The sequence below is a fragment of the Petaurus breviceps genome, unplaced genomic scaffold, assembly GCF_028583685.1.
Source record: "Petaurus breviceps papuanus isolate PSGF00001 unplaced genomic scaffold, PetGlider_PUasm1.0 84, whole genome shotgun sequence".
NCBI classification, from domain to species: domain Eukaryota; kingdom Metazoa; phylum Chordata; class Mammalia; order Diprotodontia; family Petauridae; genus Petaurus; species Petaurus breviceps.
Window position 1 is genome coordinate 8,187,003 of NW_027186645.1, and position 27,461 is coordinate 8,214,463.

At 36.9% G+C, this 27,461-nt stretch overlaps 1 protein-coding gene across 1 annotated transcript in view; it reads right to left on the minus strand.

Annotated features, from left to right (window-relative positions):
* Positions 1 to 27,461, minus strand: part of DOCK4 (dedicator of cytokinesis 4) — a 577,420-nt gene that overhangs the window by 54,361 nt on the left and 495,598 nt on the right. The window contains exons 31-34 of the mRNA XM_069107030.1: positions 18,259 to 18,407; positions 11,412 to 11,497; positions 5,713 to 5,808; positions 4,878 to 4,938 (exon numbers count right to left, since the gene is read on the minus strand). Coding sequence (XP_068963131.1) covers positions 4,878 to 4,938; positions 5,713 to 5,808; positions 11,412 to 11,497; positions 18,259 to 18,407 — 392 coding nt within the window. The remainder of the gene's footprint in view (positions 1 to 4,877; positions 4,939 to 5,712; positions 5,809 to 11,411; positions 11,498 to 18,258; positions 18,408 to 27,461) is intronic.

Here is a 27,461-nt window from a genome sequence, read left to right on the forward strand (position 1 = left end):
TCAGAAAGACCTACTGTGGGAACTCTGGAAACCATGGGGAGCAGGAGGTACCGGTAAAGATGTCGCAGAGCAAAGACCAGCATAACCCAGGCATCAAGGGGCTATTAAGTCCTGAACATTCTGCCCTGAGATGCCAGAGAAGGTCCTGAAGATCCAGGGCTCTGAATGTGAAAGAACCCCTGGGCCCAACACCAGGAGGCAGAGGTCAGCACAGGAATTCAGGGAACCTGCTAAAAGTCCAATCAAGGAATATCTTCCCACCAAAACACAGCAGACAGTAGAGCTTGACTTTTGTGTAAAGTCTCAATTCAAGATCTAAAGCTGGAGGAATGGATAAACCAAATCAAAAAACAAAAACCTCAAACGAAACACCTACACTATACTAATTGCTATTAATCTAGAAATTCCATGCCTCCCCCCCCCAAAAAAAAAGGCAAGGGGAGAATAACTTCATAACGACTACAAACAGAGACTCAAGGGAAATGGATTTTCCACAGGAATTGCATGGGGCACCTAGAAGAAAGGAAGCAAGAGATAAAAACTTAAATAAAAATTATGGAAGAAAGAATTGGAAGGAAATAAATAGCATAGAAGTGGTAAACCTTACGCAAATAATACACTGCCTAAAAAGATAATAGATCAAACAGAAATCAGTGACTCGGATAACAAGAAATATTAGAACAAAATCAAAAGATTAAAAAAAGTGAACAAAATGTGAGATATCTGATATATGAGACAACTGACCTGGAAACTAGGTCATGAAAGACAATTTAAATATCACTGAACTTCCTGAAAAACTACTTTTAAGAAATCTGAACACTATATTTCAAGAAATTAAAAATGAAAATAGCTAAGATATATTGGAATCAGAGGGCGAAGAAGATAGAAAGAATCCACCATTAATCTCCTGAAAAAAAAAAGTCTTGGTAATGTTGTAGCCAAAATCCAGAGCTCCCACGTCAAAGAAAAAGTATCACAAGCATGCTGAAAGAAGTAAAAATACTAAAGAACCACATTCAATATCACACAAGATCTGGCAGTTTCTCCTCTAAAAGGGAGATCTTGGGATAAAAATTCCAAAAGGCAAAAGGTATAGATTTACAACCAAAAACAACTTATTCTATAAAACTGAGTATAATTATATGAGAGATTGGGGGGAAGGAACAGGGGGAAGGAACAGGACAGGGAGAGTAAGAAATGAATCTTTAATGAAAGAGAGGATTTTAAAGCATTTCTGATGAAAAGACCAGAGATGAATAGAAACTATGAGATATGAGCACAAGAATCAGGAGAAATCTAAAAGGTAAATTTATTTGATCATCTAGAAAGGTCTATATGATGATGTAGTGCTCACATTCTAATGGGGGAAAAGGAGAAATAAGTCTCTCTTCAGAATCTTAATGTCTTCAAAGGATATTAAGGGAGTTAAAGAGTGAAGACAGAGGACCTGATAGTCGAGTGGTTCTGTTGTAAGGGTTTGGAGAGGCAGGGCAAAATGAATAAAGCAGTATTTAAAGGAGGAAAAAGGAGGTAGAACTTGCCATTTTTCATAACTGGGCTACATGAGAAGAATACGCAAACATGGAAGTAAAGGACAAGGGGAATGAGCATCAGATGAACCTCATTCATCTGAAATGGACAAAGGAAGATGGAACACGCACACACAATTTGATGTAAAATCTATCACATTCAACAGGAAAACATAGGAATTGGGAAGATAATACTAAGAAGATAGCTGCAAGCAAAATCTATTTCTTAATACTGAAAGGTGTGTGTGTGTGTGTGTGTGTGTGTGTGTGTGTGTGTGTGTGTGTGTGAAAAAGCAGGGACTAGAATATAAAGTGGTACCCATCAATAGGGGAATGGCTGGGCATATTCTGACTGCTGCATAGTAAAATATCTGATATATAGTAAGCCTTAATAAATCCTCATTGACTTGGAATTTCAACGTGGCACTATACATGGAATTTTGTGGCACCATAAGACATGGAAATATAATTCCACAATATTCAGGGTTGCATGAATTGATGTCGAGTGGACTGGAAGGAGCAGAATGAGAAGAAATGCTTATACAAGGAAAACAGGGTTGTAAACAACAACAAAACAAATAAATCTAACAACAATTTTGAAAGAAATGAAATAAGTGAAGAACTTTCACCAATGTAATAATCAAACATGTCTCTGAAGGAAATATGATGAAGCCTGTTAGCCACCTCTTGATGAAAAGGTAATGAACTAAAGTTTTCAGGGCAGGTGCTGATTTTTTTAGGCAGGCTCACCACTGTGGATTCTTTTTTTTTTTTTTTTTTGCCTTTTGGAGGGCAATTGGGGTTAAGTAACTTGCCCAAGCTTACATGGCTAGGTTTTTTGTGTGGGTGTTAAGTGTCTGAGGCCGGAACAGAACTCGGGTTCTCCTGACTCCAGGGCCGGCTCTTTTACTCACTGTGCCACCTAGCCGCCCTTGTGGATTCATTTTAATTGACTATACTTTTTACTTGAAAAGATTTTTCTTTTTTTTCCCTTGGTTTTTTCAATGGAAGATTGGGGGAGGGAACGTTAGGATCAGTAATTGTGATACAAAAAAGAAGAGGGCAGTGGGATGTTTTAAGGACTACACAGGGGAGGACTGAGGGAAATTCCAAGGGAAAACAGATGGGAAGAACAGTTCTGAAAGCGACATGGAATTTATTGTTGCATAATAGCAAGTGTATGAAGTGACAATTTGCAATTTAATGTATAGTCTTTTTTTTCTCTTCTCTATATACTGAGATGCTCTTTCATGGTGTTTAAAATTCAGAATAAAAATAAATTAATTAAAAGTCAATTTTGAAAAGGAATAAGGCTTGACACAGCTAGGTGATACAGTGGATAGAGCATTAGCTCTAGAGTCAGGAGGACCTGAGTTCAAATCAGTCGTCAGACACTCTGGGCAAGTCACTTTATCTTGATTAGCTAAGAAAAAATAAGGGTTAAGGCTTGTGAGGGGGAATATAAAATATGAACTTGAGAAGTCATAGATATCAACAGCTGAGTGGACTATCTGACAATACCAAGGAATGAAAAGGCTTAATGGATGTTTACAAAATAATAATGGCTAACATTCATATAGCACTTTGAGGTTCACAAAGGACTTTACAAATAGTATCTCATTTTATCCTTACAACAACCCTAATAGGTAGGTACTATTATTATCTTCATTTTATAGAAGAGGAAACTGAGGCACACAGTGGTTAAGTGACTTGCCTACAGTTAAACAGGTGGGTGGTATCTGGGGCTGGATTTGAACTCATCATCTGGACTTCAGGTTCGGTGCCCTATACACTGTTTCTAGGTGCATGAGTATGAGGTAAGGGCTGGATAATTAAGTTGATAATTCCCAGGAGCAAGGACAGAGTAGCAGGGTTTTGTGTTATATGTGTGTTTGAGGGGATGTTAATGACAATGAGGATGAATGAGGGTAAAGGAAGAGAGAAAATGCAAATTTGAGACACAGAAGCAGTCAGCTGCAATAACATTAAAGTCTTCTTAATAACAGAGGGGTTGGAAAGAAAGGAAGAAAGGATGTGAACACTATGAAGTAAAATGAAATGGTGCTGAAGGGGGCATGAAATGATTTAAAATGGAAATCAAATGGGAGAAGCTATGGACTGCATGGAATTCAAGGTCTCAAAGCAAAGAGCTGAGTGGTAATGCTAGAACTTAGAACAGACCGTAAGATGCCAGGAGGAGAATTAAAAAAAAAAAATTAGAAGACAGATAAAAGGTAGTACAAACTCAAAAGAAAGATCATTCCAAGCAAGGATGATTTCATTCTTTGTAACTTGTACTCTCAAGCACCTCGTATAGTATCTAGCACAGAGTAGGTGCTTAATAAATATTTGCTGATTGATTGACAGTAGTAATACCTTGCTTCATTACATACTGGAGTCAATGATATTTGTCTAGAGTATTAATCCACACTATAGAGATGCTTGAAAAGCTAACCTCTAAATGTATGGTCATTATTTTAATCTACAAAGACACAACCAATAGATTGAAAAGACAGTTACACAGCATTTGCTATGTAATTACTGCCTTAGCTTGTCTTGGAGGTTAGCTGGCAATTCAGTAATAAGTTCCTATCTTGAAACAAACTATAATAAAATTATAGTTTTGGTGCATTAAAACAACTTGATTTTCAAAGCACAATTTACTACATAATTATTATTATTTCAAGACAAGTACTGCATTATTCCTCAAAATGGACTCTTAGAAATGGTATGGTAGTTCTATATGCAATTAGGAAATCTACAATGTAGTAACAAATACTGGGAGATATTTATAATCTGGAAGCTAACAATGGTTGCTTTGTGAATGCAAAGTGTGAAGAAGCAAGAATGTGAAAATTACTGTGCTAAAACACAAATTTGCCAATGGGTAGCAAAAAGAGGGCTCATTATTCTTTCCTAGAAATGGATTCAATTTCCTGAAAGGAATGAAAAGAAGGGTGGCCACCGGAAGTCTACATACATTGAAGCAAAACAAAATCCAATTGAGGGACACTTTGCTAACTCCAATGAGAACAACAGGTGTCTCGTAAATGTTAAAACAGCTTCAACTTCTATAGTATTGAAAATTTATTCCTCAAGAAGTTTATTTTGTTATTATTAGATTCTATTGCAGAGTTTGATATTGGTCCTAGCTAGATTATAGTGAGAACACTTTGCTATAGCTGAATGTCTAATTTTAGTACTGAATCCAACATGTAATTTGCAAAATTCCTCTGAAAATCACTCTTTAATTCATTTGAGAAACATTGAAGCAAAAATGTACACATCAGTATTTCTGTGATTAGCAAAAAATTAATCTGACATAAATAGAAAAAATTATTTACAAACCAATAGGCTAACTGTACAGCCAATCTTTTTGCCATCCACTTCTCCCATTTTCATGCAGTCCCTAAAACAAAACGCAATAGTCAGAAGTCTCAAGTACAGATAAATGCAGTTTGTTTCATGAAACAACAGATGCCAGATAAGATTATACAATAAGATTATACACAGCAGATAGGAATGCAATTAAACATTCAGCCACTGGAGGAAAGGTTATATTATAGCATGCTATGATTGTATATGACCCATTCAGGTGTGCCTATGAGCTCCATGCCAAAACTTTGTGCTGAGGATTACATTTCCAGTTTAAGAGATAATAAAATTACTTGGAAAATAGAGTATTAGAGGAAATGATATAAATGTGATGGAAGTATATCATTACATAAAATGGACACTAATAAAGCTTTATTTCAATTTAATCATCTTAATAGGAACAAATGCTTTAAAAAAAACAAACATATAGTGAAAGAAAGAAGAGAATCGTGCTTAATTGATCCCAATATTTAGAAAGGAGAGACAGTAATATAATATTCTTTTCATTAAAAACAGGACTGGTCCCATTACAGACCACTTTAATTCTTCATCCGTGGTTCTATGTTTAAGAAAGATGCTTGATTAGGAGTTGTTCAGAAGAGGACTCCCATTTACTAGGACTAGCCTACAACTGGCCAATAAGAATTTCCCACTGGCTTGGTTTTGAGCCAGTTATCTAAGTTCAAAAAGTCTCATGTTCTGATTGTCAGTCGTTTGAATTGATTACTCAGATGGAATCTTTATGCTAGTCTAACTATCTGATGTCCAAACCCTGGTTCAATCTGGAAAGCCTTGTGCAGAAGCTCACCTGTAGTCTAATAACCTCTCCATTAGACGGGTTACAGTGGCAATCAATGATACGCCACTCTCCCTCCATGTTTCCCGTTCAATTTTCTTCAGTAGACTGGAAAAGAAAAGAACCCAGGGCAATTTCAACATTTATTTTTATCAGTCACCATGACAACCATTTTACTTCATCAGTACCTTAAATACCTTAGCAACCACTGCAACATTTCACAAGTACCACAATTTGCAAACAATGTCTTACCTAGGATATGGACCAAATAGTGGAATTCTAATCCAGGAAGCATTGACAAAGCAAATTGATTTTCAGATTATCCAAGTAATCAAGTCAAAAAAACATGCATAAGATTTTCAAAACACACAGACATCTCACAGCTCAAAGATATTTCCAAGTCCCCCTTAGACTGTTAGAAGCTTGCATCTTGGAAAATCAAAGGACACGGTACACATGGAATATAGGAGTAGCTCCAAGTTTCTTTTCAGTAGGATATTGTTTTATTCACATAAAAATGTTTTCCTACCTCTCAGTAGAATGCATCTTCATCCAGGCAATTTTACTGCAATGCAACTGCTACAGGAAAATCCTTGTACAGACGGTATGACGTTTTGCGTTTTTTCCTTTCACTTAACATTTGCCCACTCAATACATATTGTACTATCTGTGCACTCACTCAACAGTTTCATTCATTTAGTCATTAATCACAGAGGATTTTCTATGTAGGTTGTTAAAGCAGATTGATGACAAGTACTGAACCACATCTCTCCTCCTACATTTTTCCCTTATTTTTAAGCACCTTGGAGTCGAGGCACTAAATAAACGTAAAATAACAACAATCATAATAATTAGGAGCTGTGTGTTTTTTTTTTTGTCCCCAACCCACAAAAAATCCAACAACAAGATCAGTGAATTCTTTTAGCACTCCCAGACTGAACTTTTTCTCAGAGATAAAAGTGAACAGCCTATGTCCACTGCAGCAGGGAGGCTTTCCCCCTTCCAAACTAATCATGAAGACTATTTTACTCCAAAGCCCTCTTCAATTCCTCTTTTCTTTTTTTCTATATTTCACCAGAAACATATGGAAGAAACATTAAAAATGAGTGAAAACTAAGTAGATGACTTGCCTGGCATCATTTTCAAAAGGAATCAATAAAAAAATCTAGATTTTAAGAGAAATGATGAAGCCTTATTTCTGGATCCCAGATTGTGGTTATCACTCCCAAGTTCTATTTTTTAAAAAATTTCCTTGGAATTTAGCATCCCTTTGCTCAGTCTGCTGGACTTATTATCTAGCTGTTTTTCTTTCTGCATCCAATCACATATGCTTTGTTAGTTCACCCTGTGCTTGTTCTCTTAATGTTGTTAGACTAAGTGAGGGGAAAGTAGCATATGGAAGGAATGGAAGGGATGGATCTTAGCCTGACTAATCATACAAGGGGAAAAGTCTCTTGGGTTTTTTGTTTTTTGTTTTTTTTATTCTGGTGTTTCTGGTGTTTAAAAATTTAAATGTACAATACTCCCTCTCAGAAACCTCTGAACAGCACCTTGTTCACATTGAAATGCCAAAACAGTATTGAACCATGTACTAATTCAAGATCTGCCTGCCAAATCAATTTGGGAGGATGTAACAGCTCTGTGAAATGACTGCCATGCACAACCACACACTTGATGGCTTCAAAAACAAAGAATTCAAGTCAAAGAAATGAGTTCTAAAAATACATGAAAGCTTCTGTTTTAGAGATATGAATTTCATTACTCTTCACAGCTCTCTGGTACAGCAAGTAGGGAGGTTAGGTAACATACCTTGGCCCCAAGAAGTGAGAAACTTGGTAGAACATATTTTCATAATTAACTCAAGATTCAGTGTTGGAGTTCAGATAAGGATCTGAGTCTTTAGAGTATAGGATTCTAGATCTAAATTGGAAGAACACTTATTGGTTATCTGGTTTAACTTCCTCCTTGTACAGATGAGGAAACTGAGGCCTGGAGAAGTGAAATGATTTGCCCAAAGTTACAAAGGAATTAAGTGGCAAAGCTAGATTTCAAACTCAGGTCCTGTGACTCTTTAAGTTCTATTCTCACTATGGGGAAATTCATTTATCACTACCTCTTTATAGAAAGTAGGTTAGAAGGGGAGGATTTTTAAGTTGAGAGAGGAGAAATTGGTCTTTCCCATCTTATCCATAGGAATTTTTTAATTTGTATTTCCATGTGAGATTAAAATACTACTTGATGATGCTACATTATAAACACTGGGACCCACTTTACAATGCTTGGAGGTTTTAGGAGACAGAGAAAAATATCTCAATTATAGACTAACCTGCTCATACATGTCTTAGGTGCTATGCTATGAGGTTTGGGATGGAGCATACCCCGAAAGGATCACACTGAACAACTCTTATGTCTACATGGCATTTTCTTGCCTAAATGGTAGCTGAGTTTTGGTTTTTGTTTGTTTGTTTGTTTTTAATTTAGGACAAAATCACTGTTCTACTTTTCCCAATATTTTATGACATTTTTGTCACTGAGAACTAGAACTGTCCAGCAACTCCTAAAATATCATTTTCCCCTTGTGTTATTTGTTTACAGAAGCTTTTATCACAAGGAGCAAAAACTTTGGAAAAGTATATTGAAAAGAGTTCAGTAACATCGGAAATTTAATCCTTTTAACTTGGCATGTCTTCAACAGAAAGAGTACCTTGGGAAAATATTAACTGGGAAATATGGAGAAATTCAGTCTGCTACTTTTGGAAGTACTACAGCTTTGCTAAAAAATAATATATTCATTATCTCTGAAACAATCACACTTAAACTATTATAAAATATTTTATTTTTTTCTACTTATTATTCATTATAATTACCAGGTTATTACAACCTGAGTGACGGCTTTAACAAAACACATTCAGCAAGGCAAGAAATAGATATTAAGTTGAAACCACCCTAGCAAAAGAGGGGAAGAACAAAACAATAGAGGGCAATAGCTAATTTGATTTATGATTATCAAGATTTGTGTTGGAAAAACTCTGGGGTACATCCAACAGAGATGGTGCCTCACATTAAATCCTTAGCTGCTATACAATTCTGAATCAATTGGGGTTCATAAAACGAAGAGCACTCCAATTACATTTAACATTAGAGAAATATGTTGAATAGAAGATGGAAATTCACCGTAGCAAAATGGAAAGCAAATTGGGCAGAGGTCAGCAGAGCAGAGTCTTGGTAACCAGTGACTTAGGCATGTTGTATAATCTTGATGGTTTATGGTTTAATGAACTATTAATGTTTGGAATGCTACTATGACTCTTACCCATGTCCCTGAGATTCTACATGATTAGTGAGGAAATTATAGAACTATTTATGTACATATATAAAACTTTATAATATATATAATATGTTATATTTTATATATCTAGAAACACACAATTACATACACATGTTTGTGTGTGTGTACATAAATATCACAAAGCTCTTGAGAAGAAAGGCACATCACTGCTGGAATGTCATTCTTTTAAGCACATCAATTCTTCTTCACCAATTCTTTAATGAATTTGTGCCATTTTAAAAAGGAAAGTAATCTTGCTAGGTAGGTTCTGCCTCCCCCTCCACCCACCTCCAAATCCCAACTTTATATTCTGGCAGCACTGAGTTACTTATAGCTTTTCTACTTTTAAATGAATATCAAACAATAAATAAGGAAGCATGAATTAAAAAGACCAACTGGGGATCTGCACCCTGACTTCATGTATTTCCTAAACTCTTAATTTAGGTGACGATTTACTGTGATTATACCAATTCATTAATGTTGCGCTGACCAAAGGAACACTTCCTGAAATTCAGTTTGGATTTCTCATTTTCCTGACCACAGGTACAAATGACATTTAATCATCGCTTAAGTGTTGGCTTATCCCCTTATGCTAATTATAAAAGCATGAAAGCAGAATATTGTTTCCACCTTTATGAAACTATGCTAAAAAGGCAAGGCAAGGATAAAAATGTCAACATAATGCATCAGGTACCTTAAAAGAGTCACAACTGCAGAGGGCTTAATATTTTAATTGCTGGCTTTTTTCTCAATGTCAGGGATCATCCTCTATTTCAGTCATATTTATGCATAAGCCATCCAAATTAGATGCTATCAGGCTTTTTTAATAAAAGAAATCAGAGGCACTATTGAAATATGTAAGCATTTAATCTTAGAAATTCATTCCAAAAAACTGAGTCACAAATCTTTAGAGAATCATTTCATTGAAAGCTTTCTCATTTTTGATCTATTTTCAAACCCCAAAATGAAGAGAATGTCTAAGAGCTGTTGTAGAAAACAATTTATTATATTAGAGGAGGTTTTAATCAGAATTCTTGCTAAACTCTTGTCAGAGAAAGACAGATATCCTGCATCCTAGGATGAATGAGTACTTGGTATATTATTAATACAAGTTTGAGTTTAATTATGGCATTAATCACATGAACATGGTGCTGTGCAGAATGCTGCACAAAGAACTTTTTTTATTATTTCCCAAGACAATTCATTTGCTCCTCCACTTTTTTTGTTTCACTCTAACTTCTCTTAAAGGCTTTGATAACAAGTATTGCACATGCAAACTGAACTTTGGCCTGCTCTGTCATTCACAAAATTATCTAAAGCATCCTATCCTTGCTCTCAGTCAAGGATCACAAGTGGATTTCCTTTGTTTGTTTTGGGAATTTTGTGTTTGGATTTCAACTGTTTAGGGGTAAATATTAGCATATTCCTTTAACAACAAAGCCTAGAACTGCATTATTGTGCACTTCTGAAAACAGTGCCAACATTTTACAAGCAACAAATAAGGGATGCTTCCTTCAAACAAGAAGAAATCCTTGCTAAAAGGTAGATATGTAAGTAAGTATACCAGGGCTTTTAAAGCATATACCTAGAAAAATTTTGAGAAAAATAAAGGACCAGCCTGAAATTCTTAAAGCACTAAATCATTCTCATATATCTACTCAGGCCCTTTCAAATGCAGGCTACTTCAAACCCTGTAGAAGATCAATTGATAATTCCATATCTGTGACTAGAAACTAATTCTACTTGTGTGAACAACCTCAAAGTTCCTTTAGAGGCTTAGCAGAGCAGGGTCCATTATTCCTTTCTAGCCTCCACACAAGACAGAGTTTAGACTAAATTAAAATGTGCCTATGAAATTTTAATCTGAAAATTTTGATAAGCAATTCACAATCACTGAGCAATCAGCCCAACTAGATATTTGTAGCATGAAATCAACAAGTGTTTCATTTTTAAGGACAGATGCAAATCATGTAAATTCCACAGGAGCTAAGCAACTCTTACACCTCTGCTTTGATTGAAAAGCATCATCCACTAACTTAATGATTGCCCACATTTCCCCTCCCCCTATCATCTCCACTCAAAGTCATCACCATATTTCCTGATTTTTAAATCATTATAGGTATGAAAAGAGAAAGTCTTGTTATGTAACACATGCAACCTGTCCCAATCACAGATGAAAATAAAGAGACAAGTCTAATCATCAACATAATAAGAGCCATTTGCCTGAGTTAGGCAATTATCCTTTATTTCACACTTCAAAAAGACAGAGCACTCCTGGGAACCCCAAGCTGTTTGTGTAGTTCTTGTCCACACTGAGGCTGTCACCTATCTTTTGCACCAACACCACTGAATGAAACGAAGACGACATACATTCATTACTCACATGCTGTTGAAGAGCTCACGGTAAGTTTCATCACCTTTGCCTTCTGACATCAAGCTATCCAATTTGTCAATCAGCTTGGCCTCCACCTGAAACATAGCCAAGTATTAGCTGCACTCTCTGTCTTCTCTTTCACAAGTAGAATTTCTGGACAAACTGAAAGATATATATGTATTTTTGCAAGGAAAACAGGCATATAAGATGCTTTCATCTCAGAAAAAAAAAATTATAAATTTAATGATAGGTCACATTACTTGCTGTGTGTTCAACAGCGACGGTCCCCTTGGAATTTTTTTAGGATTAATTTAAATGGAGCAACGTGACTTCAAACTACGGGCTGAGGAGCATTTGCTGCTGCTAAGGCAGCTATCTATTTATGGATTCAAACAAAAAAGCCAATAGCCCAGCTCCACAGCCTGAATTCTCACTGAGGGGCTGCAATGAAATGAAAATGAAAGTCATAACTCATTTTTTTTTTTAAAGTGCCTCCCACATCAAAACAAAAACTTCAAGTAGAGAGTTAGGATTGCTTTCTTAACAGTTGGGGCTATGCATTTTAAAAAGTTTTACTGGAGCCTCTTTTTTTTCCAATATTACAACTATTTCTCAATAAACACTGTTCTCTCTCTTCTAGCTGGAAATGGACCCTAATTCAGAGATTTATCTATGATGTATGTCACATATAATTCCCACTGACAACCTGCTCCCCTCTTTCCCACCTTCTCTACTGAAAGGAGAAAGGTAAATTCCATTCTCTGTTCTTCAGCACAAAATACTGGTTTTCATAGTTACCTAGAATTCAGTTTTCTTTTAGTGTTCTTTCCATTTACATTACTGTGGTTTCTTTGTATATTCCAGCAAGCATTTCTATAGTGCTTTAAGGTTTGAAAAGTGCTTTAAAATATTATATTCTTTTATCCTCACAATAACCTAGCCTCATTTTACAGATGAGGAAACCGAGGCAGACAGTTATGTGGCTGGCCTCACATTATACATTTAATATGTTTTTGCAGCTGGATTTGAATTCAGGTCTTCTTGACTCTAAGTCAGTGGTCTTTCCTCTGCACTACACCTAGCTGCTATGTATTTATTTCATACAAATCTGTGTTAGTTTGCACAAATTTTTTCATGTTTCTCTAAATTTCCCATAGTGTTCTATGAAAAATCGTGAATATTCCATCACATTTATATGCCACCATTGTTCAGCTATTCCCCAAATGATGGGTATCCACTCTGTTTCCAGTTCTTCTTTACCATAAGTACTGGTATGACTATTTTTGTACAAATTAGACCCTTGTATTTTTTTTTTTACCTCACCAGGGATATGGGGCTATACCCTTTTTAGTTTAAGTTCAAAACTTGATCCATCTTTGGGTAAAGGGGAGAGATATAGCAATTTTCTAATTAACAATAAAGGGGGATAAAAAAAAGTAGTGTTTCTAAAACAAAACAAAATACAATAACTTGTATTTCCAAAGGTATTAACTCTCTTCTCCGGACTATGTGTGTGACAAGCAGAAAACCATAACCACAGCTCTAGGACATGACAAAAGGGAAAGAAAATGAATTATACCTCCCTGGAGCAGACGAGACTCTACTGTCAAATGCCTGACCTTAATATAGAAGAAACCACAATTTCTTATTTGAAGTGAAATTGAATTAAGAGAAAAAAGTACCCTAAAGTGTACTTTCTCCAACATAATGTTTGACTTGGTCTTCATTCATGCTCTAGCTCTACTTTTTTTTTTAATTTTTATTTATTAATTTGTTTGTTTCCTTTTAGTTTACAGGATTCAATTCCACAATTCCTTGAATTTCACATTTTGTCCCCCTCCTTCCCCTCCCCCACCATGGCGGCTTATAGTCAAGTATAGGATCTGTAAATACTTTCACATTATACATTGGTCAGGTTATAAGGACGGATTGTATCAGCTGGAACGAAGAATGGTAAAGAGGCCATAAAACCAAATAAGAGAACGAAAAAGATCAGGTATTTTGCTTCCACCTGGATATAAACTTAGTTCTTTCTAGTTCTTTCTCTGGATGCACATTTTTCTCTCCATTATGCATCTTTTGGGATTGACTTATATCACTGCATTGCTGAGAAGAGTCCAGTCTATCAAAGTTGGTCATCACACATACGTTGTGTCTGTAATTGTGTACAAATTTCTCCTGGTTCTACTCTTCTCACTCAACATCAGTTCTTTTAAGCCTCTCCAGGTAAATATGAAGACTGCCTGCTCCTCGTTTCTTATAGCACAATAGTATTTTAGACCATTATCTAACACCATATACCAAAATCAAGTCTAAATGGGTGCATGATCTAGGTATAAAGGTTGATACTGTAAGCAGTCTCCTAAAACAAGGAATAGTTTACCTATCAGACTTGTGGAGAGGGAAAGACTTTATGACTAAACAGGAATTAGAGAACATTATAAAATGTAAAATGGATAATTTTGACTACATGAAATTGAAAAGTTTCTGTACAAACAAAGCCAATGTAACCAAGATTAAGAGGGAGGTGGGAAATTGGGAAAGAATCTTTACAACCTATGTCTCTGACAAAGGACTCATTTCTAAAATATACAGAGAATTGAGTCAAATTTATAAGAATACAAGTCATTTCCCAATTGATAAATGGTCAAAGGATATGAATAGGCAGTTTCCAGAGAAAGAAATTAAAGCTATCTATAAGCACATGAAGAAATGCTCTAATTCACTATTGATTAGAGAAATGCAAATCAAAACAACTATGAGGTACCACATCTCACCAGTCAGATTGGCTAAGATGACAAAACAGGAAAATGACAAATGCTGGAGAGGATGTAGGCAAACTAGAACACTAATGCATTGTTGGTGGAGTTGTGAACTGATCCAGCCTTTCTGGAGAGCAATCTGGAATTATGCCCAAAGGGCTATAAATACTTTCATACCCTTTGATCCAGCAATATCACTCCTAGGGTTATATCCCAAAGAGATCATAGAAATGGGAGAAAGACCCCTATGTACAAAAATGTTTATAGCAGCTCTTTTTGTGGTGGCAAAGAATTGGAAATTAAGGGGTTGCCCATCAATTGGGGAATGGCTGAACAAGTTGTGGTATATGCATGTCTAGCTCTACTTTTGAAAGTGCTAGCTGGGTGACTCTGGGCAAATCACTTAACCTCTGTGAGCCTCAGTTTCATTGTATGCAATGTGGAAATAATAATACTTGCACAACTTACCTCCCTTCACATAATAGTTATGAAGAAATAATTTCATAAACCTTAAAGTATAATATCAATGTGAATTGTTATAATTCTTCTCAGTGATTGTGAGAAATTGTTATTAATAATCAACAATTCAGGGGGAGATTCAGAGCTTTCCCCTTCTTCTAAAGTCTTTTAAAAGTTCAGTTTTTCTTGGGGAGACATTACTGATGATGACATTGCATAGTCTCTCTTCAATCTTGGTCAGACTCCACCCAACACTGCAAGGAAATTAATCTAAGGTGATGAAGTCCATTGTGTTCTGCTCAGGCTTGGGTGGGGTATACATTCTTTGAATATACAGCCTAAAACTATTGGTGCTCACTCAGGTTTAGAGATCCTTTTCCTATTTAAGAGATACTGAGTCCTTCATTTTAATATAGCCCATCTGCAATCACATTACACTTGGATTGAACCAAGTACTCTTTTGAAGGGCATATAAACTGTGTCTGCTGCCATGATGGTCTCTGGTTTGAGAGAGACGGCCAAATGACCATCCTTTTATTACAAACCTTCTGGCCTTATTAATAAAATGATTAAATTACCCAGAAACTATGTCTCTCAAAACTTTTTTTAAAATTATCTTTACCAAAACTGTCTTTTAGCTTCATTAGCTCATTTACTGCTGACTAGAACTCTTTAAGCTGTCCCTACCAAACATGATTGGGTGATGGATACAAGTTGGTAGGCAGGAAATGCCAGTTGTCCAGGGATTAAAGAGAAAAAGAACCCCATTTAGAGATGCCAGTCACTTAAGGGGCCATCCATGAGTTCCATGATTCTCCCCTCACTTTGCATTCATCTTTAGAGGGCTGTAGGTACAGATTGTGCAGGCCCTGTAGAAAACTGGCTCCTTGGGTCTTTCCTAGAGTATTTCAATTAAGCAATTAGACTAAAAAAACAAACAGAACACCACTACTATTTGCTATTATATAATATAATATTATATAATGCTATTTGAGGATGCCATCAATATTAATCTAACAGAAGTATCTGTAGGAGAGTGAGAAAAGAGGGAAATCCCTAAATGACCTGGTAGCTTGTTACTTTGTAGATGTCACCATAGGGCTATCTGAGAGCTGTGAGTTCAGAGTCAGGAGACCTATGTGCTAGGCATACCTCTGGACTGGCTCTGGGATCTCCTGTCATTTCCACTTGTCTGAATCTCTCCTTCCTTCTCTATTTATTAAGTAGAACTGGACCAGGTGATTTCTTAGGGTCTCTTCTGTTTCTGATATTCTGTGAATCCACTCCTGGGTCAGCAGTCATAACTCATGAATTCAGGTGAATGGTGTTTTGTCTCAGAACTGTGGCCTACCTACTTAACTAGAAGTAGTTTTGGTTTGTTTGTTTTGTTGTTTTTTTAAGACAGAGTTCCCCAATCTCACCTGGGTTGGAAGTATAGGGGCTACTCATGTGTCCCCACTGCTGATCAGTGCAGGAATTTTGACCTGCTATGTTTCTGACCTGGGTCAGCTTTATCCTTTGTTGGACAAACTGGTGGTTTTCTTCCAGGCTCACTATAGTGATGCCAAAAATAGTTCGGACATCTGATCAACATAGCCCACTGAAGCTTAGGACTCCCTAGCTTGAGAGATCCACTGGTATCAGTCTTTCTGAATCACTGGGATTATGGTTTTGTGTTGTTGTTTTTTTTAAATGTCACATGATGGGGAGGATGATGATGAAACCAGGAAAAATGCCTCAACCTTCTGGTGTTTTGCCAGTAGAATACTTTCATATAATTCTTTTTTCTTAAACTAATTCTGACACTTCTGCAATGGTTCCTTTGCAACAGCACAAAGAAAGGAATCCATCCAAGGATGCAACCCTATGGGTGATTAGATTCTTAGCAATACAAGGAGATGGCAAGTTTAGTAGCTCAAAGTGAGGGATAAAAGGTGTTCTGGAGTGGCAGAAGCAACTGAATCCTCACAAGATTTGGCTTCTTCATTAAAAAAAAATCTGTCCTTTTAAGATTGGAAACTGAATGACTGAGACCTAAGTCAGTGAACAATCGCAGCATTACTGCTACATTTCTTGTGTTTCAATCACTTTTCCCCTTCAAATTAATCCTCACCCATTTAAAGAGATCAATACAACACACAATGTATGAAATGAACAAAGCTGAACCATTCTACAAATACAACATCCAGAGCTCAGAGGATTTAAGTAATTCTCAAAACCCATTAACTCCAGGATCCCCCCAGTGGCACCCATCTCTGACCAAGAAAAGATACTGCAGGCTTTAAGATATAGAATTCTAGGCTTAGAGATCATCTGCAACAGCCAACTCATTTTACCTGGGAGAAAAGAGGTAAAGTAATTCATCCAAGGTCATATGACTAATTAATCAATTAACAAACATTTATTAAGTGCCTACTATATGCCAGGAACTGTGCTAAGCACAGAGGATACCAAAAGAGGCAAAAGACAGTCCTTGGCTTTTGGAGCTTACTAAAGGGGAAGATAACATGCAAACAAATATATTAAAAGGAAGCTATATGTAAACAGAAAGTAATTAAGAGAGGGTATGCACTTGAATTAAGAGGAGTTGGGGGAAGGCTTCCTATAGAAGCTATGATTGGAACTTAAGGGAAGCTTGGGAGTCAGCAGTCAGAATAGAGGAGGAAGAGCATGCATTCCAAGCTCAGGGAACAGCCAAAGAGAATACCCAGAGGCAAAAGATGTTGTGTCACATTCATGGAACAGCAAGGATGCCAGTGTCACTGGACTGAAGAGTATGTATTGGGGAGTAAGGTATAAGAGGACTGGAAAGGTAGGAAGGAGCTACATTATGAAGGACTTTGAATGACATACGGAGTATTTTGTATTTGATTCTGGAGGCATCAGGGAGTCACTGGAGCTTGTTGAATGGGGGAATGACATGATGAGATCTGTACTTTAGGAAAAGGATTTTAGTGGATGAATGGAGGATACATTATAGTGGGGTGGATGGGAGGGAGAGACTTGAGGCAAGCAGACCCACAACAGGCTATTTAAATAATCCAAGCAGGAATGAATGAAGGCCTATATCAGAATAGTGACTGTGTTAGAGGAGAAGGGGTCATATTCTGGAGAAGTCCTAAAGATGAAATCAACAGGCTTTGGCAACAAATTGGTTATGGCAGGATGAGAGATATTAGAATCAGTGAATTATAGATTTTGGAACTGGAAGGGACTAATAATAAACTAATGTAACTTTCATTTTATAGATAAGGACATTGAAGTCCAGAGAGGATGAGCCATCCAAAGTACAGCTAATTAATAGCAGTGCCAAGAACAGAAGGAATTTCTTTAGACTCTTTATCCAGTGTTTTTCTTCCCCTCTTCTTCCCCCACATATCAAGACAGGATTGGGAATCAGGTCTCTTGATTCCTCATTAATTCGAGTGCTTTTTCTACCAAAATATAATTAATTCAACAATTTAATTGGCCAGATATTTATTAGGTTTCTATTTTATGCCAGCCACTGTGCTAGGACTGGAGATAGAAAGATAAGAATTTATTGTAGCCTTTAAAGAGCTTATAAAGAAATTGGTCATCTCTGAAATGCATTTCACTGAACTTTTCCATCTGCATGGGGAGAAGTTTGTGCTTACCTGTTTAAAGTTGCCACTACGCCTTTGCTCCCAGTCCATCATATCATGGAAAATAGGAATCATTACATTCCGTAGGTCTGGCTGAGGTATCAAGGTTACTTCTAAGAAAGGGCCAATCAGTGCAGGAATGAAATGAAGCTTGTGTTCTCCTAAATAAAACAGAGAAATCTGAATTTGACAGTGATTCAGAAAACTCATAGTACGAAACAGGGCAAAAGACATCAGGGTCTTTAATTATGGATCTCTCGGGGCAGCCAGGTAGCACAGCAAGTAAGAGCACTGGCCCCAGAGTCGGGATAACCTGGGATAGAATCCGGGCTCTGATACTTAGCACCACACCTAGAAATAACTGGCTGTGTAACCTTGAGCAAGTTACTTAACCCCAATTGCTTAAAAATAAAAAATTATGGATCTCTCCCATATTAGAAAAGAGAGCACTTTGGAAAAATCATTTAAGAGTGAATTTTTGCAAAGTAAATCTCATTTCCCATGAAATCCCCTTTTTAAATGGGATTTTTTTTTCCTTTAGGAAAACATTTTGGCTCAAAGACAGTGGTCCTCAAAGGGTATGCTTTGAACTCTACTGAACTTACATTTACACATATATGTGTGTGAATCTCTCAACTCTCCCATGGTATATCAGGATTCCTTATAGCAAGAAATAATATACTGTGCCATATGAAAATTTTTTTTTAGAATTGAGAACCAGTGCTCAACAATATAATAAAATGACATAATATGAACACTGGAGATTTTTTCAATCAAGCAACAAGCTTTTATTAAGCACCCACTGTGTGCAGGCACTATACTAGGTACTAAGGATATAAATAAAAGAAAGAAACAATGGCTACTTGCAAGGAGCTTACACATAATAAGTTTATATATTTTTAAAGAGATGAAGGGAACTGAGGCATACAGAAGTTAAGGGACTTGCTCAGGGTCACACAGTAAGTATTTGAGGGGATTTGAACTCAGATCTTCTTGACTCCAAGTTCAACACTAAATACGTAGTACCTGTTGCAAACTGCTAGTTAAGCCAGATATTTCCAAAATTTAGGAATCTTTGAGATCATAACATACAAGGATCAGTCAGAGAAACTGGGGAGACAAGAATACTTGGGGGAAGGGGGATGAAGGACATAGTTATCTTCCAAGTATTTGAATAGGTGTATTGTGGAAGAGGGATAAGGCTTGTTCTTCTTGGAGTCCGAAGGCAGAACTAATGGCAATGGGTAGGAGTTACAGAAATAAACTTAAACTTGACATAAGGAGACAAAAATACAAGATAAAATTTATGAACAGTTTATAAAAGTAGAACAGGATTCATGAGAGTGTGGTGAATTTCCCTTTTGAGGGTTTGTGGAATGGATTCTCATCAAGGTATAGGTCGGATTTGTCCTCTGACATTGCTCCCAATTCTGAGACTCTGAGATTTGGTAAAAAAAGAATTGACTTTCATATTCTTTCAACTCTTCAAGGTTCGAGGTAAGTACTCCCATAACCAACATAGACTACAACTCATCAGTGACTTTGTAAATAGTTTTTGAGAGATTTTACAGTCAAAAAATTTATCACCCTAAAGCCAATCTAGTGATAAGTTTATTTGAACTTAGCTTGGCTGGTTTTTAAGCATTAAATATAGAGCATATATAATCCTGGCTCAGGGTTAGGGTCTACAGGATGGCTAAAGTTCAACACTCTTACTAAAATGGAAATGCCTTTGAAGAGTCATGGGGGTCAGATCACTAACTAGTTAGAGCAAAAGTAATGGTAAATACCAAATAAGAAGAAAAGAAAGAAGATATGGAGTCTTCAGACAGCAGCTCCAACTGTTTAAATGGACTATCCTTTCAAAAAAAGGAAGGAAATAGGTAAAAGTAGACTCTATGTCCATTTCTAAGAGAAGTTTAATTGATTCAAAATAGTCAACAGAACAGAAAATACAAATGACCAGAAATTGCCCCAGACAATAAAAATTTATTTTCTTGCCTCTTAGAGAGAAAAGGAAGTCAAAGGCAAAACTAAATTTTAATACAAAATGAAAATTCCTTCCAAAACACTGGTGAGTAGGAGACTTAAAGACCAAGCAGGATAACATCATAAAAACACTTTGAGTGGAAAACAATGATGCAGCACTTGAAATTAAATCCAGCTAAACCAGGTCGTTACAAGAGCTTTTGTAGGAAAAAAAATAGAATAGAGACAACAAAGAGATGCCAAATGGAATATGGCATTTTATAGCCATGTACTCTCACTAATGATGGACTCCTTTTGGAAAATTCTGAAGTACTCTGAATGATCCTAAACTATGCATTGTCACAAAAACTCATCTCTTTAACACCAATATTATGTCAAATATGCACTATGATTACAAACCATGGAGAAGCATTAGCAGGGAAGAGTATGTACGCATGCACATATGTGTATACAGCCCATGGGGGAATGGGAATATGCATGATTTATGCACAGAGACTACAAAATACAATCAATAATGAATAGCGCATGAAAGTTACATAAAAGATGAATGGATACTCAAATTATTGATAAAGGAGATGGATTCATCATGAAGTAAAAATGACATGAAACAGGACAGCCACATGAGTATCATACAAATATTAAAATAACCAGAGGAAGATTGTTAGCACACTGGGTAGATCTTCTATAGAAAGACATGAAAGAGAAACACAGAATATGGATGAGGTGTGGAGAGATTGTGACCTGTATAAATTGCCCACAGGATGAAAATCATAGAGTGATCACTATTCTCATGGGCAGGAATTTCCACTTCGTGGGTTTCCTTTAAGTGAAAAATACCCCAAATTTCCTAATTCCTTGATGCTGGAAGATATTCTGCATCAAATGGTGTAATCATTAGTGTCAATATATGGATCAGGAAGTTCTTTTAAGTACTTCTAAGTTTCATTAACCTTATCAAAGAAGAAGACAAATGTTCTCTTCTTGTGGTATCATTTAGGACATGGCATTTTATCAAGTTTTAAGGTTTCTAAATTTTACAAAATTTTACAGTTTTCACTGTCAATGTCCACAACAAGATGTCAAAATAAAATATGAGTGTTATATTGGCAAGATTAGATTGGAGAGCTTTCTAATAATAAACAGAGGTCACTCCAATTTATCAGCAGGGGAAACAATAAATCAGGGCTCCAGGAAACCACAAAGGCCATGGTGATTCAATAAAGGATGAGGCAGCCATGGAAAACCCAACACATGAGATAGATCAAACAGTGAAGAAACAAATGTCTCTCAAGTACAAAGATCATCTATTTTGATAGATACAATTCAAAATATTTAATTGAAGCATACTGTGGGGTCTGCACTGTGCTAGGACATTGAAGATAGAAAAAAAATAGTATCTGTCCTCAAGAAGCTTTTACTCTACTGAGTTTTGATCTGTTTCCCTAATCTATCTTAGATTGATTGCAATTGCCTGGATTGCCTTTTCTCCTTAAAAGAACATAGGTTTTTAATCATATTATATTCTTTTCCAAATACAGTTTTTGCTGGTATAGACTAAAATAAATAACTCAAACCTAACTGAGCAATCAATGAAACCGAGCAAAAGAAAGCTTATTTTTTTTTTCCCTTGAAGTGTTCCTTTTTAAATTCCATCTTTTGTGTTAGATTTTGGATCCAAAGCCATATTATCCACAATCATTTGCCAATTTCAGAGTTAAATGCATGTACATTAATTATATTTCCTTTTATTTTGCTTCTTAGGGTAAGACAAAGCACAGGGTGTCCAGAAAACCAAGACACGTGGGAAAAGTTATGAAGCACAATAGCAGCTCTCTACACAAGTATAGGTACATTTCCTTTTAACCTTAGAAGAGTCTTCAAAATAAAGCTAATGTACAAATATGCATGTGCTTTGTTCTTGTTCAGTCATTTTCAGTCATTCCTGACTCTCTGTGACCCCAATTTGGGTTTTTCTTGGCAAAGACACTGGAGTGGTTTAGTCATTTCCTTCTCTAGTTCATTTTACAGATGAGGAAACTAAGGCAAACAGGGTTAAGTGACTTGCCCAGGGTCACACAATCAGTCAGTGTCTGAGGCTTGATTTGAACTCAGGAAGATGAGTCTTCCTGCCTTCAGGTTCTGCACTCTATCCATTGCACCACCTAGCTTCCCCCAGCATGTCCTTAAAAGGGAGGAAAACAATCAAGAATGAAGGATGACAGAAAAGAGAGAAAGAGAAAGTTGATGTCCTTTTAATAAAAGAGGCATGGAAATACATCTTCCATCAACTATAGTAAGACCTAATTCATTACCCAAACAACAGCCCCTTTCTCACTGCCAAGGGAGCACACAGGGCCCTAAGTATGTAGATGGATGTGGTATCAAATATTCACAAACCCATGCTAAATAATTAACATCATAATAATAGCTCATATTTAAGTGGCGCTCTAAAGTTTTCAAAGTATTTTCTTCACTATGGTATATATGGCACAGTTTAAGATCAGAGGACGTGGGTTCAAATCCCATTTCTTCCACTCATTTTGTGACCTTGGACAAATCATTTAGTTACCTTGGGCCTCAAATGATTCATTTATAAAATTGAAGGGGTTGGATTAGATGGTCTATAATTGTGATCCTATAAAGCAGTGGTTCCCAAATAGTTGTTCATTAATTCCTTGGGGGTTCATGATGATGGTCCAAAGGGTTTGCACTAAAAATTCTTCAATATTAAGCAGTTAATAACTGCCACATTATCAGGACTTGCTAGATTACTTAATTCTTACTGAATCTCCCATAAAGTCATGGCAAAGATACTGTACTGGTTTGTCGTTTTCTTCTCCAGCTCATTTTACAGATGAGGAAACTGAGGCAAACAGGGTTAAGTGTCTTGCCCAGGGTCACACAGCTAATAAAAAGATGATTTTTCCTTTCTCCATATCTGGTGCTCTATCCACTGTTCACTTAACTGCCCATGATTTTATATAGTTTTCATAATTATAGGTAGAATAAATTTTATATTTCATAATTATAAAATATAAATTTTAGTTTGGAAGTCTGGGGGCAAAAGTTGTCAGTGTAATTACTTTAAACATTTAATTAATAAATCTAAAAGAATATTAGGAGTAGTATATTAAATTACTCTGGGGGTTCAAAACACATTTTGTTGTTGTTGAAAGGAGTTCAGGGGGGAAAAATGTTGTCAACCACTATTCTAAAGTAATCTATTATCCCTGCTTTGCATTTAAGGCAACAGGAGCTCAGAGAATCAAAGTGATTCAACCAAGGTCACACAACTACACTATCACCTACAAGTCTAGCTCAGAAAGTGATACTACCAGGAGCACAAACCTTCTAGGAGAAGGGACAGTGACATGTAAATGAGTTTCTGTTCCAGTGATTACTCTTAAGTAACCAGGGAAACCATCTGAAATGTTTTAAAAGCCAAGCATATTTTTTTCTAGGTCAGAAAGTATAATGTTCTTCAAGACAGATTTTCCTGATTAATGCTATCTGACTGTCCTCACTCTTCTGTGCAGTGAACTCAGATGACATACACTTATTTTATGTTGCAATACAATTTGTCATATTCAGATGGCTTAGGATGGAATCTAGAAGAATTAACAATATAGAATCTAAGCAGATGTCATCCTGTGAAGTGCTGGGTCTGGGAGCAACAATTCCTCCATGGGGAAATAATGCTTTGAAGTACGTCTCTGAGAGAGGAAAAGGAATCAACAGAATCCACAAAATGACACAGAGAAGCTAACCTCCCGCTGAGGACAGCCTGGCAGGAATCAGCCAGCACAGCGCTCCAGAGCCCAGCCCAGCCTGAACCTGAGGTTTTAGCCCTAGGGAGGGCCTGACCAATCACCTGCTGGAGGGACTCCAGATCACCAGCAGCTGTAACATTTTCCAGAATTATCAACACACAGATGCTAAGGACAAAGTGAGAGGTCAGTGCAGTGTGGACTTTGGGATCCAGTAGTTGGGAGTGCATTGGTCTCTTCCCCCCGGGGTGAGAAGCCACTGAGGAGCCGCCCCCATGTGGCAGCTTCAGCTCCTGGCCTGCAGAGTGTAGGGGGACCAAGCAACCAGTCTGAGGGGTAATCACTCTTGCTTTAACCTGCTTGGATCTGGATTGCATTCTAGGGTGGAAGTCCTGCAGTATGTGACCAGTTTGATGGAGCATGTGGAGGCTTGCAGAGAGGGCATCCAACTAATACCTCTGGCAGCTGAGAAAACCCCAGCGTTTGAGACGAAAGCTCCCCTGTCTGGTGGCAGAGTCCTACTGTGGCAAAAAGCCCAAAAGTCAAGTAATTGAGTGGCAACATGAGCAGGCACAAAATAAACAGAGTACCCCAACTTTACACTCCTATTTTGGCAACAAAATGAGATGAAAAGGAATCATATGCACAAAAGTACTAATGGAAGTTCTTTTTTTCATGGTTATAAAGAACAGGAAACTAAAGGGGTAGTAACAATGAAGTGGGGAATGACTGAAAAATTTATGACATATGAATGTGACGTAAAATTACTGTGCAGTCAGAAATGACAAACAGTATGATTTTAGAGAAACATGGAAAGAATTGTAAGAGCTGATACAGAGTGAAATGAACAGAAGAACAATTAACATGGGAACACTAGCCTTATAAAGACAAACAGCTTTTAAAGACTTAAGCACTCTGATTAATGTAGTGACCTGTGATGATTCCAGAGCTGATAAAGTTGACAGAAAGGGGATAGACTCAGGGTGCAGAATAAGACATATTTTTTTGGACGTGACCAATAAAGAAATTAGTTTTGCTTGATTATGTACATGTTATAAGTTTATTTGTTTTTTTTCTAGTGGGGGAAAAGAGGTAGAAAAAGGGAGAAAATCAAGAAGGAGATTAAAGAGGAGAGGGAGAAAAAGAGATTAATTGATAACATTTGCTGCTCTAAGTTAAATATCTGGTATTTATCTCAAAAGGCAAAACCTTAATCTAGTATTGTATTACTTCTTATTTCTTTTCCTTCAGACTTGATGTAAAATAATTCAATAAGGATGCTTTGCTCTCCTTCCAGCTAATCTTTCCTAGTTCATTTCCTTTAACAAGTAGGGCAGTATCTTCCTTACCAAATGGAAGATTCTCTTTTGCAGAAACAAATGGTTTCTATATCTATATCAGCTTAGGAACCCTAAAGATCATCTAGTCCAACAATACCACCACCCCTATTTTATAGGTGAGAAAACTGAGGTCTAGGGAGGTTGTCACTTGCCCAAGATAACAGAAATAGAATGTTGATGACGTAAGTTGGATTCCATACCCGGTCCTCTGATTCCAATCCAGGACCCTTTCTATTACAATATTGCAAGATTCTGTTGCCAAGTGACTACTTCAGCCCTGGGATGTTTTCCTTTGAATAAAGGAATGGTTATCTTATCTCCCCTCATACGACTTAATTTACTCTTTTGCTATTATTCTCTTCCATCTGGATTTTCCTTTTCAATTCAAATAAATTCTAATGTGCAAACATTTATTAAGTATCTACTACTGGGACACTCTGAAAGGTACTTGGTATACAAGGAATAAAACGCAGTCACTGTCTTCAAAAGATTTAAAAGCTAATAGGGGAAATGAAGCATACATATAAATCGTTAAAATGTCCATTAATTATATTATATGAAGAGAGGAAAAGTACAAAGTACCTTATCAGAGAAATTTGAAAAAGGAAAAGATTACTTCCAGCAAGAGGGATCATGAAAGACTTCATGGAGAAGCTAACATTTGAATTGGACCTTAAAGGAAAAAAAGGATTTCAGCAGGTGGATATTTGGGGGCAGGACTGAACGAGGAGAAGGCTATTCCAAACATGAGAGGCAGCAGGAACCAATGCAGAGACAGGGAAAAGCAGAGCAAGACTGTGGAACTGTGAAGTAGTGTGAAATACGACCGGTTGTGGAGAGCCTTGTGTGCCAGTTTAAGGAATTTATACTTCATGTGGTAGACCTTCGGTAGTCTCTGAAAGTTTTTAACCAATGGAATATGATCAGGCCAAAGGATTATGAAGACTATTTGGACAATGGCATTAATGACAGATTAACAAGAAGAGAGCTGTACTTATTTGTTGGTCATTGACCACGCTTTTCTCCAAGAGTCCTCTCTTCTGATTTTCATGACATTTCATCCTTACTTCTCCTACTTTTCTAACTAGCCACACCTTTGTAGTCTCTTTTGCTGGATCATCATTCATGTTCCTCTGAGTAAATGTGGGTATACCCCAAGAATTTGTCCTGGATCTTCTTGTCTTCCCTCTACTTTGTCTTCTTTGGGACTTCATGAACCATGGGGTTCAACTGTCATGTAGATGCCTCTACAAATATCCCCAAATCTATAAATCCAGCTCCAGTCTTTCTCCAGAGCTCCAGTCACACATCACCAATTGCTAACTGGATATTTCCATTTGGCTTTTCATATGCATCTCAAACTCACCCTATCCAAAGCAGAATTTACTACTTTGTCTCTCCCAACTCCAAATTCCCTCTTTCTCTTAGGGATACCATCTTATATCCCAGTCATCTAGGTATGCAACCTTAGAATCATTTGTGATACTTAACTCTCTCTGACCCTATATATCTTAACATCTGTACTATTTTCTGCACTCACATGGCTACCACCATAGTTCAAGTTGTCACATCTCAACTGTATTGCAAAAGACTCCTAATTGTGCTCCTTGTCTCCAGTCTCTTCCCTGTCCAATTATCCAGGTAAATGCCAAAGTGATATTTCTAAAGCAGAGGCCGGCTGTCAAGTAGGGAATACACTCCCTTCTGGATTTTGTCTCTGACCATCCCCTATGCCCTTGAAAATTCAGCTCAAATGCCATCTCTTCCGATCTTTCCTTCCTCATCCTTCCAACTTCTAGACGCAATATTGAAAATACCTCGTTTTACTTTGCATTTCCTCCTATGTGGATATTTTATTTCCCTTGAATAAAAAGGCAATTCCTCAAGGTTGTTTTGCTTTTGTACACCCAAAACTAAGCACAGTGCCTGGCACATCATAGATACTGCTTGGGGACTAGATGATTAATTTCCATTTATTTGTGGTTTTTTCCTAACCCCATGTTGCACTTTTCAGTCTCTCTGCCAAGAGGCTCTTGTGTGAATTTGACAAGCTGATATTCTGTTGACAGGCCTTTTCTTTCAGGGACCAAACCTGAAATCACATCCCTGACTAGGAATT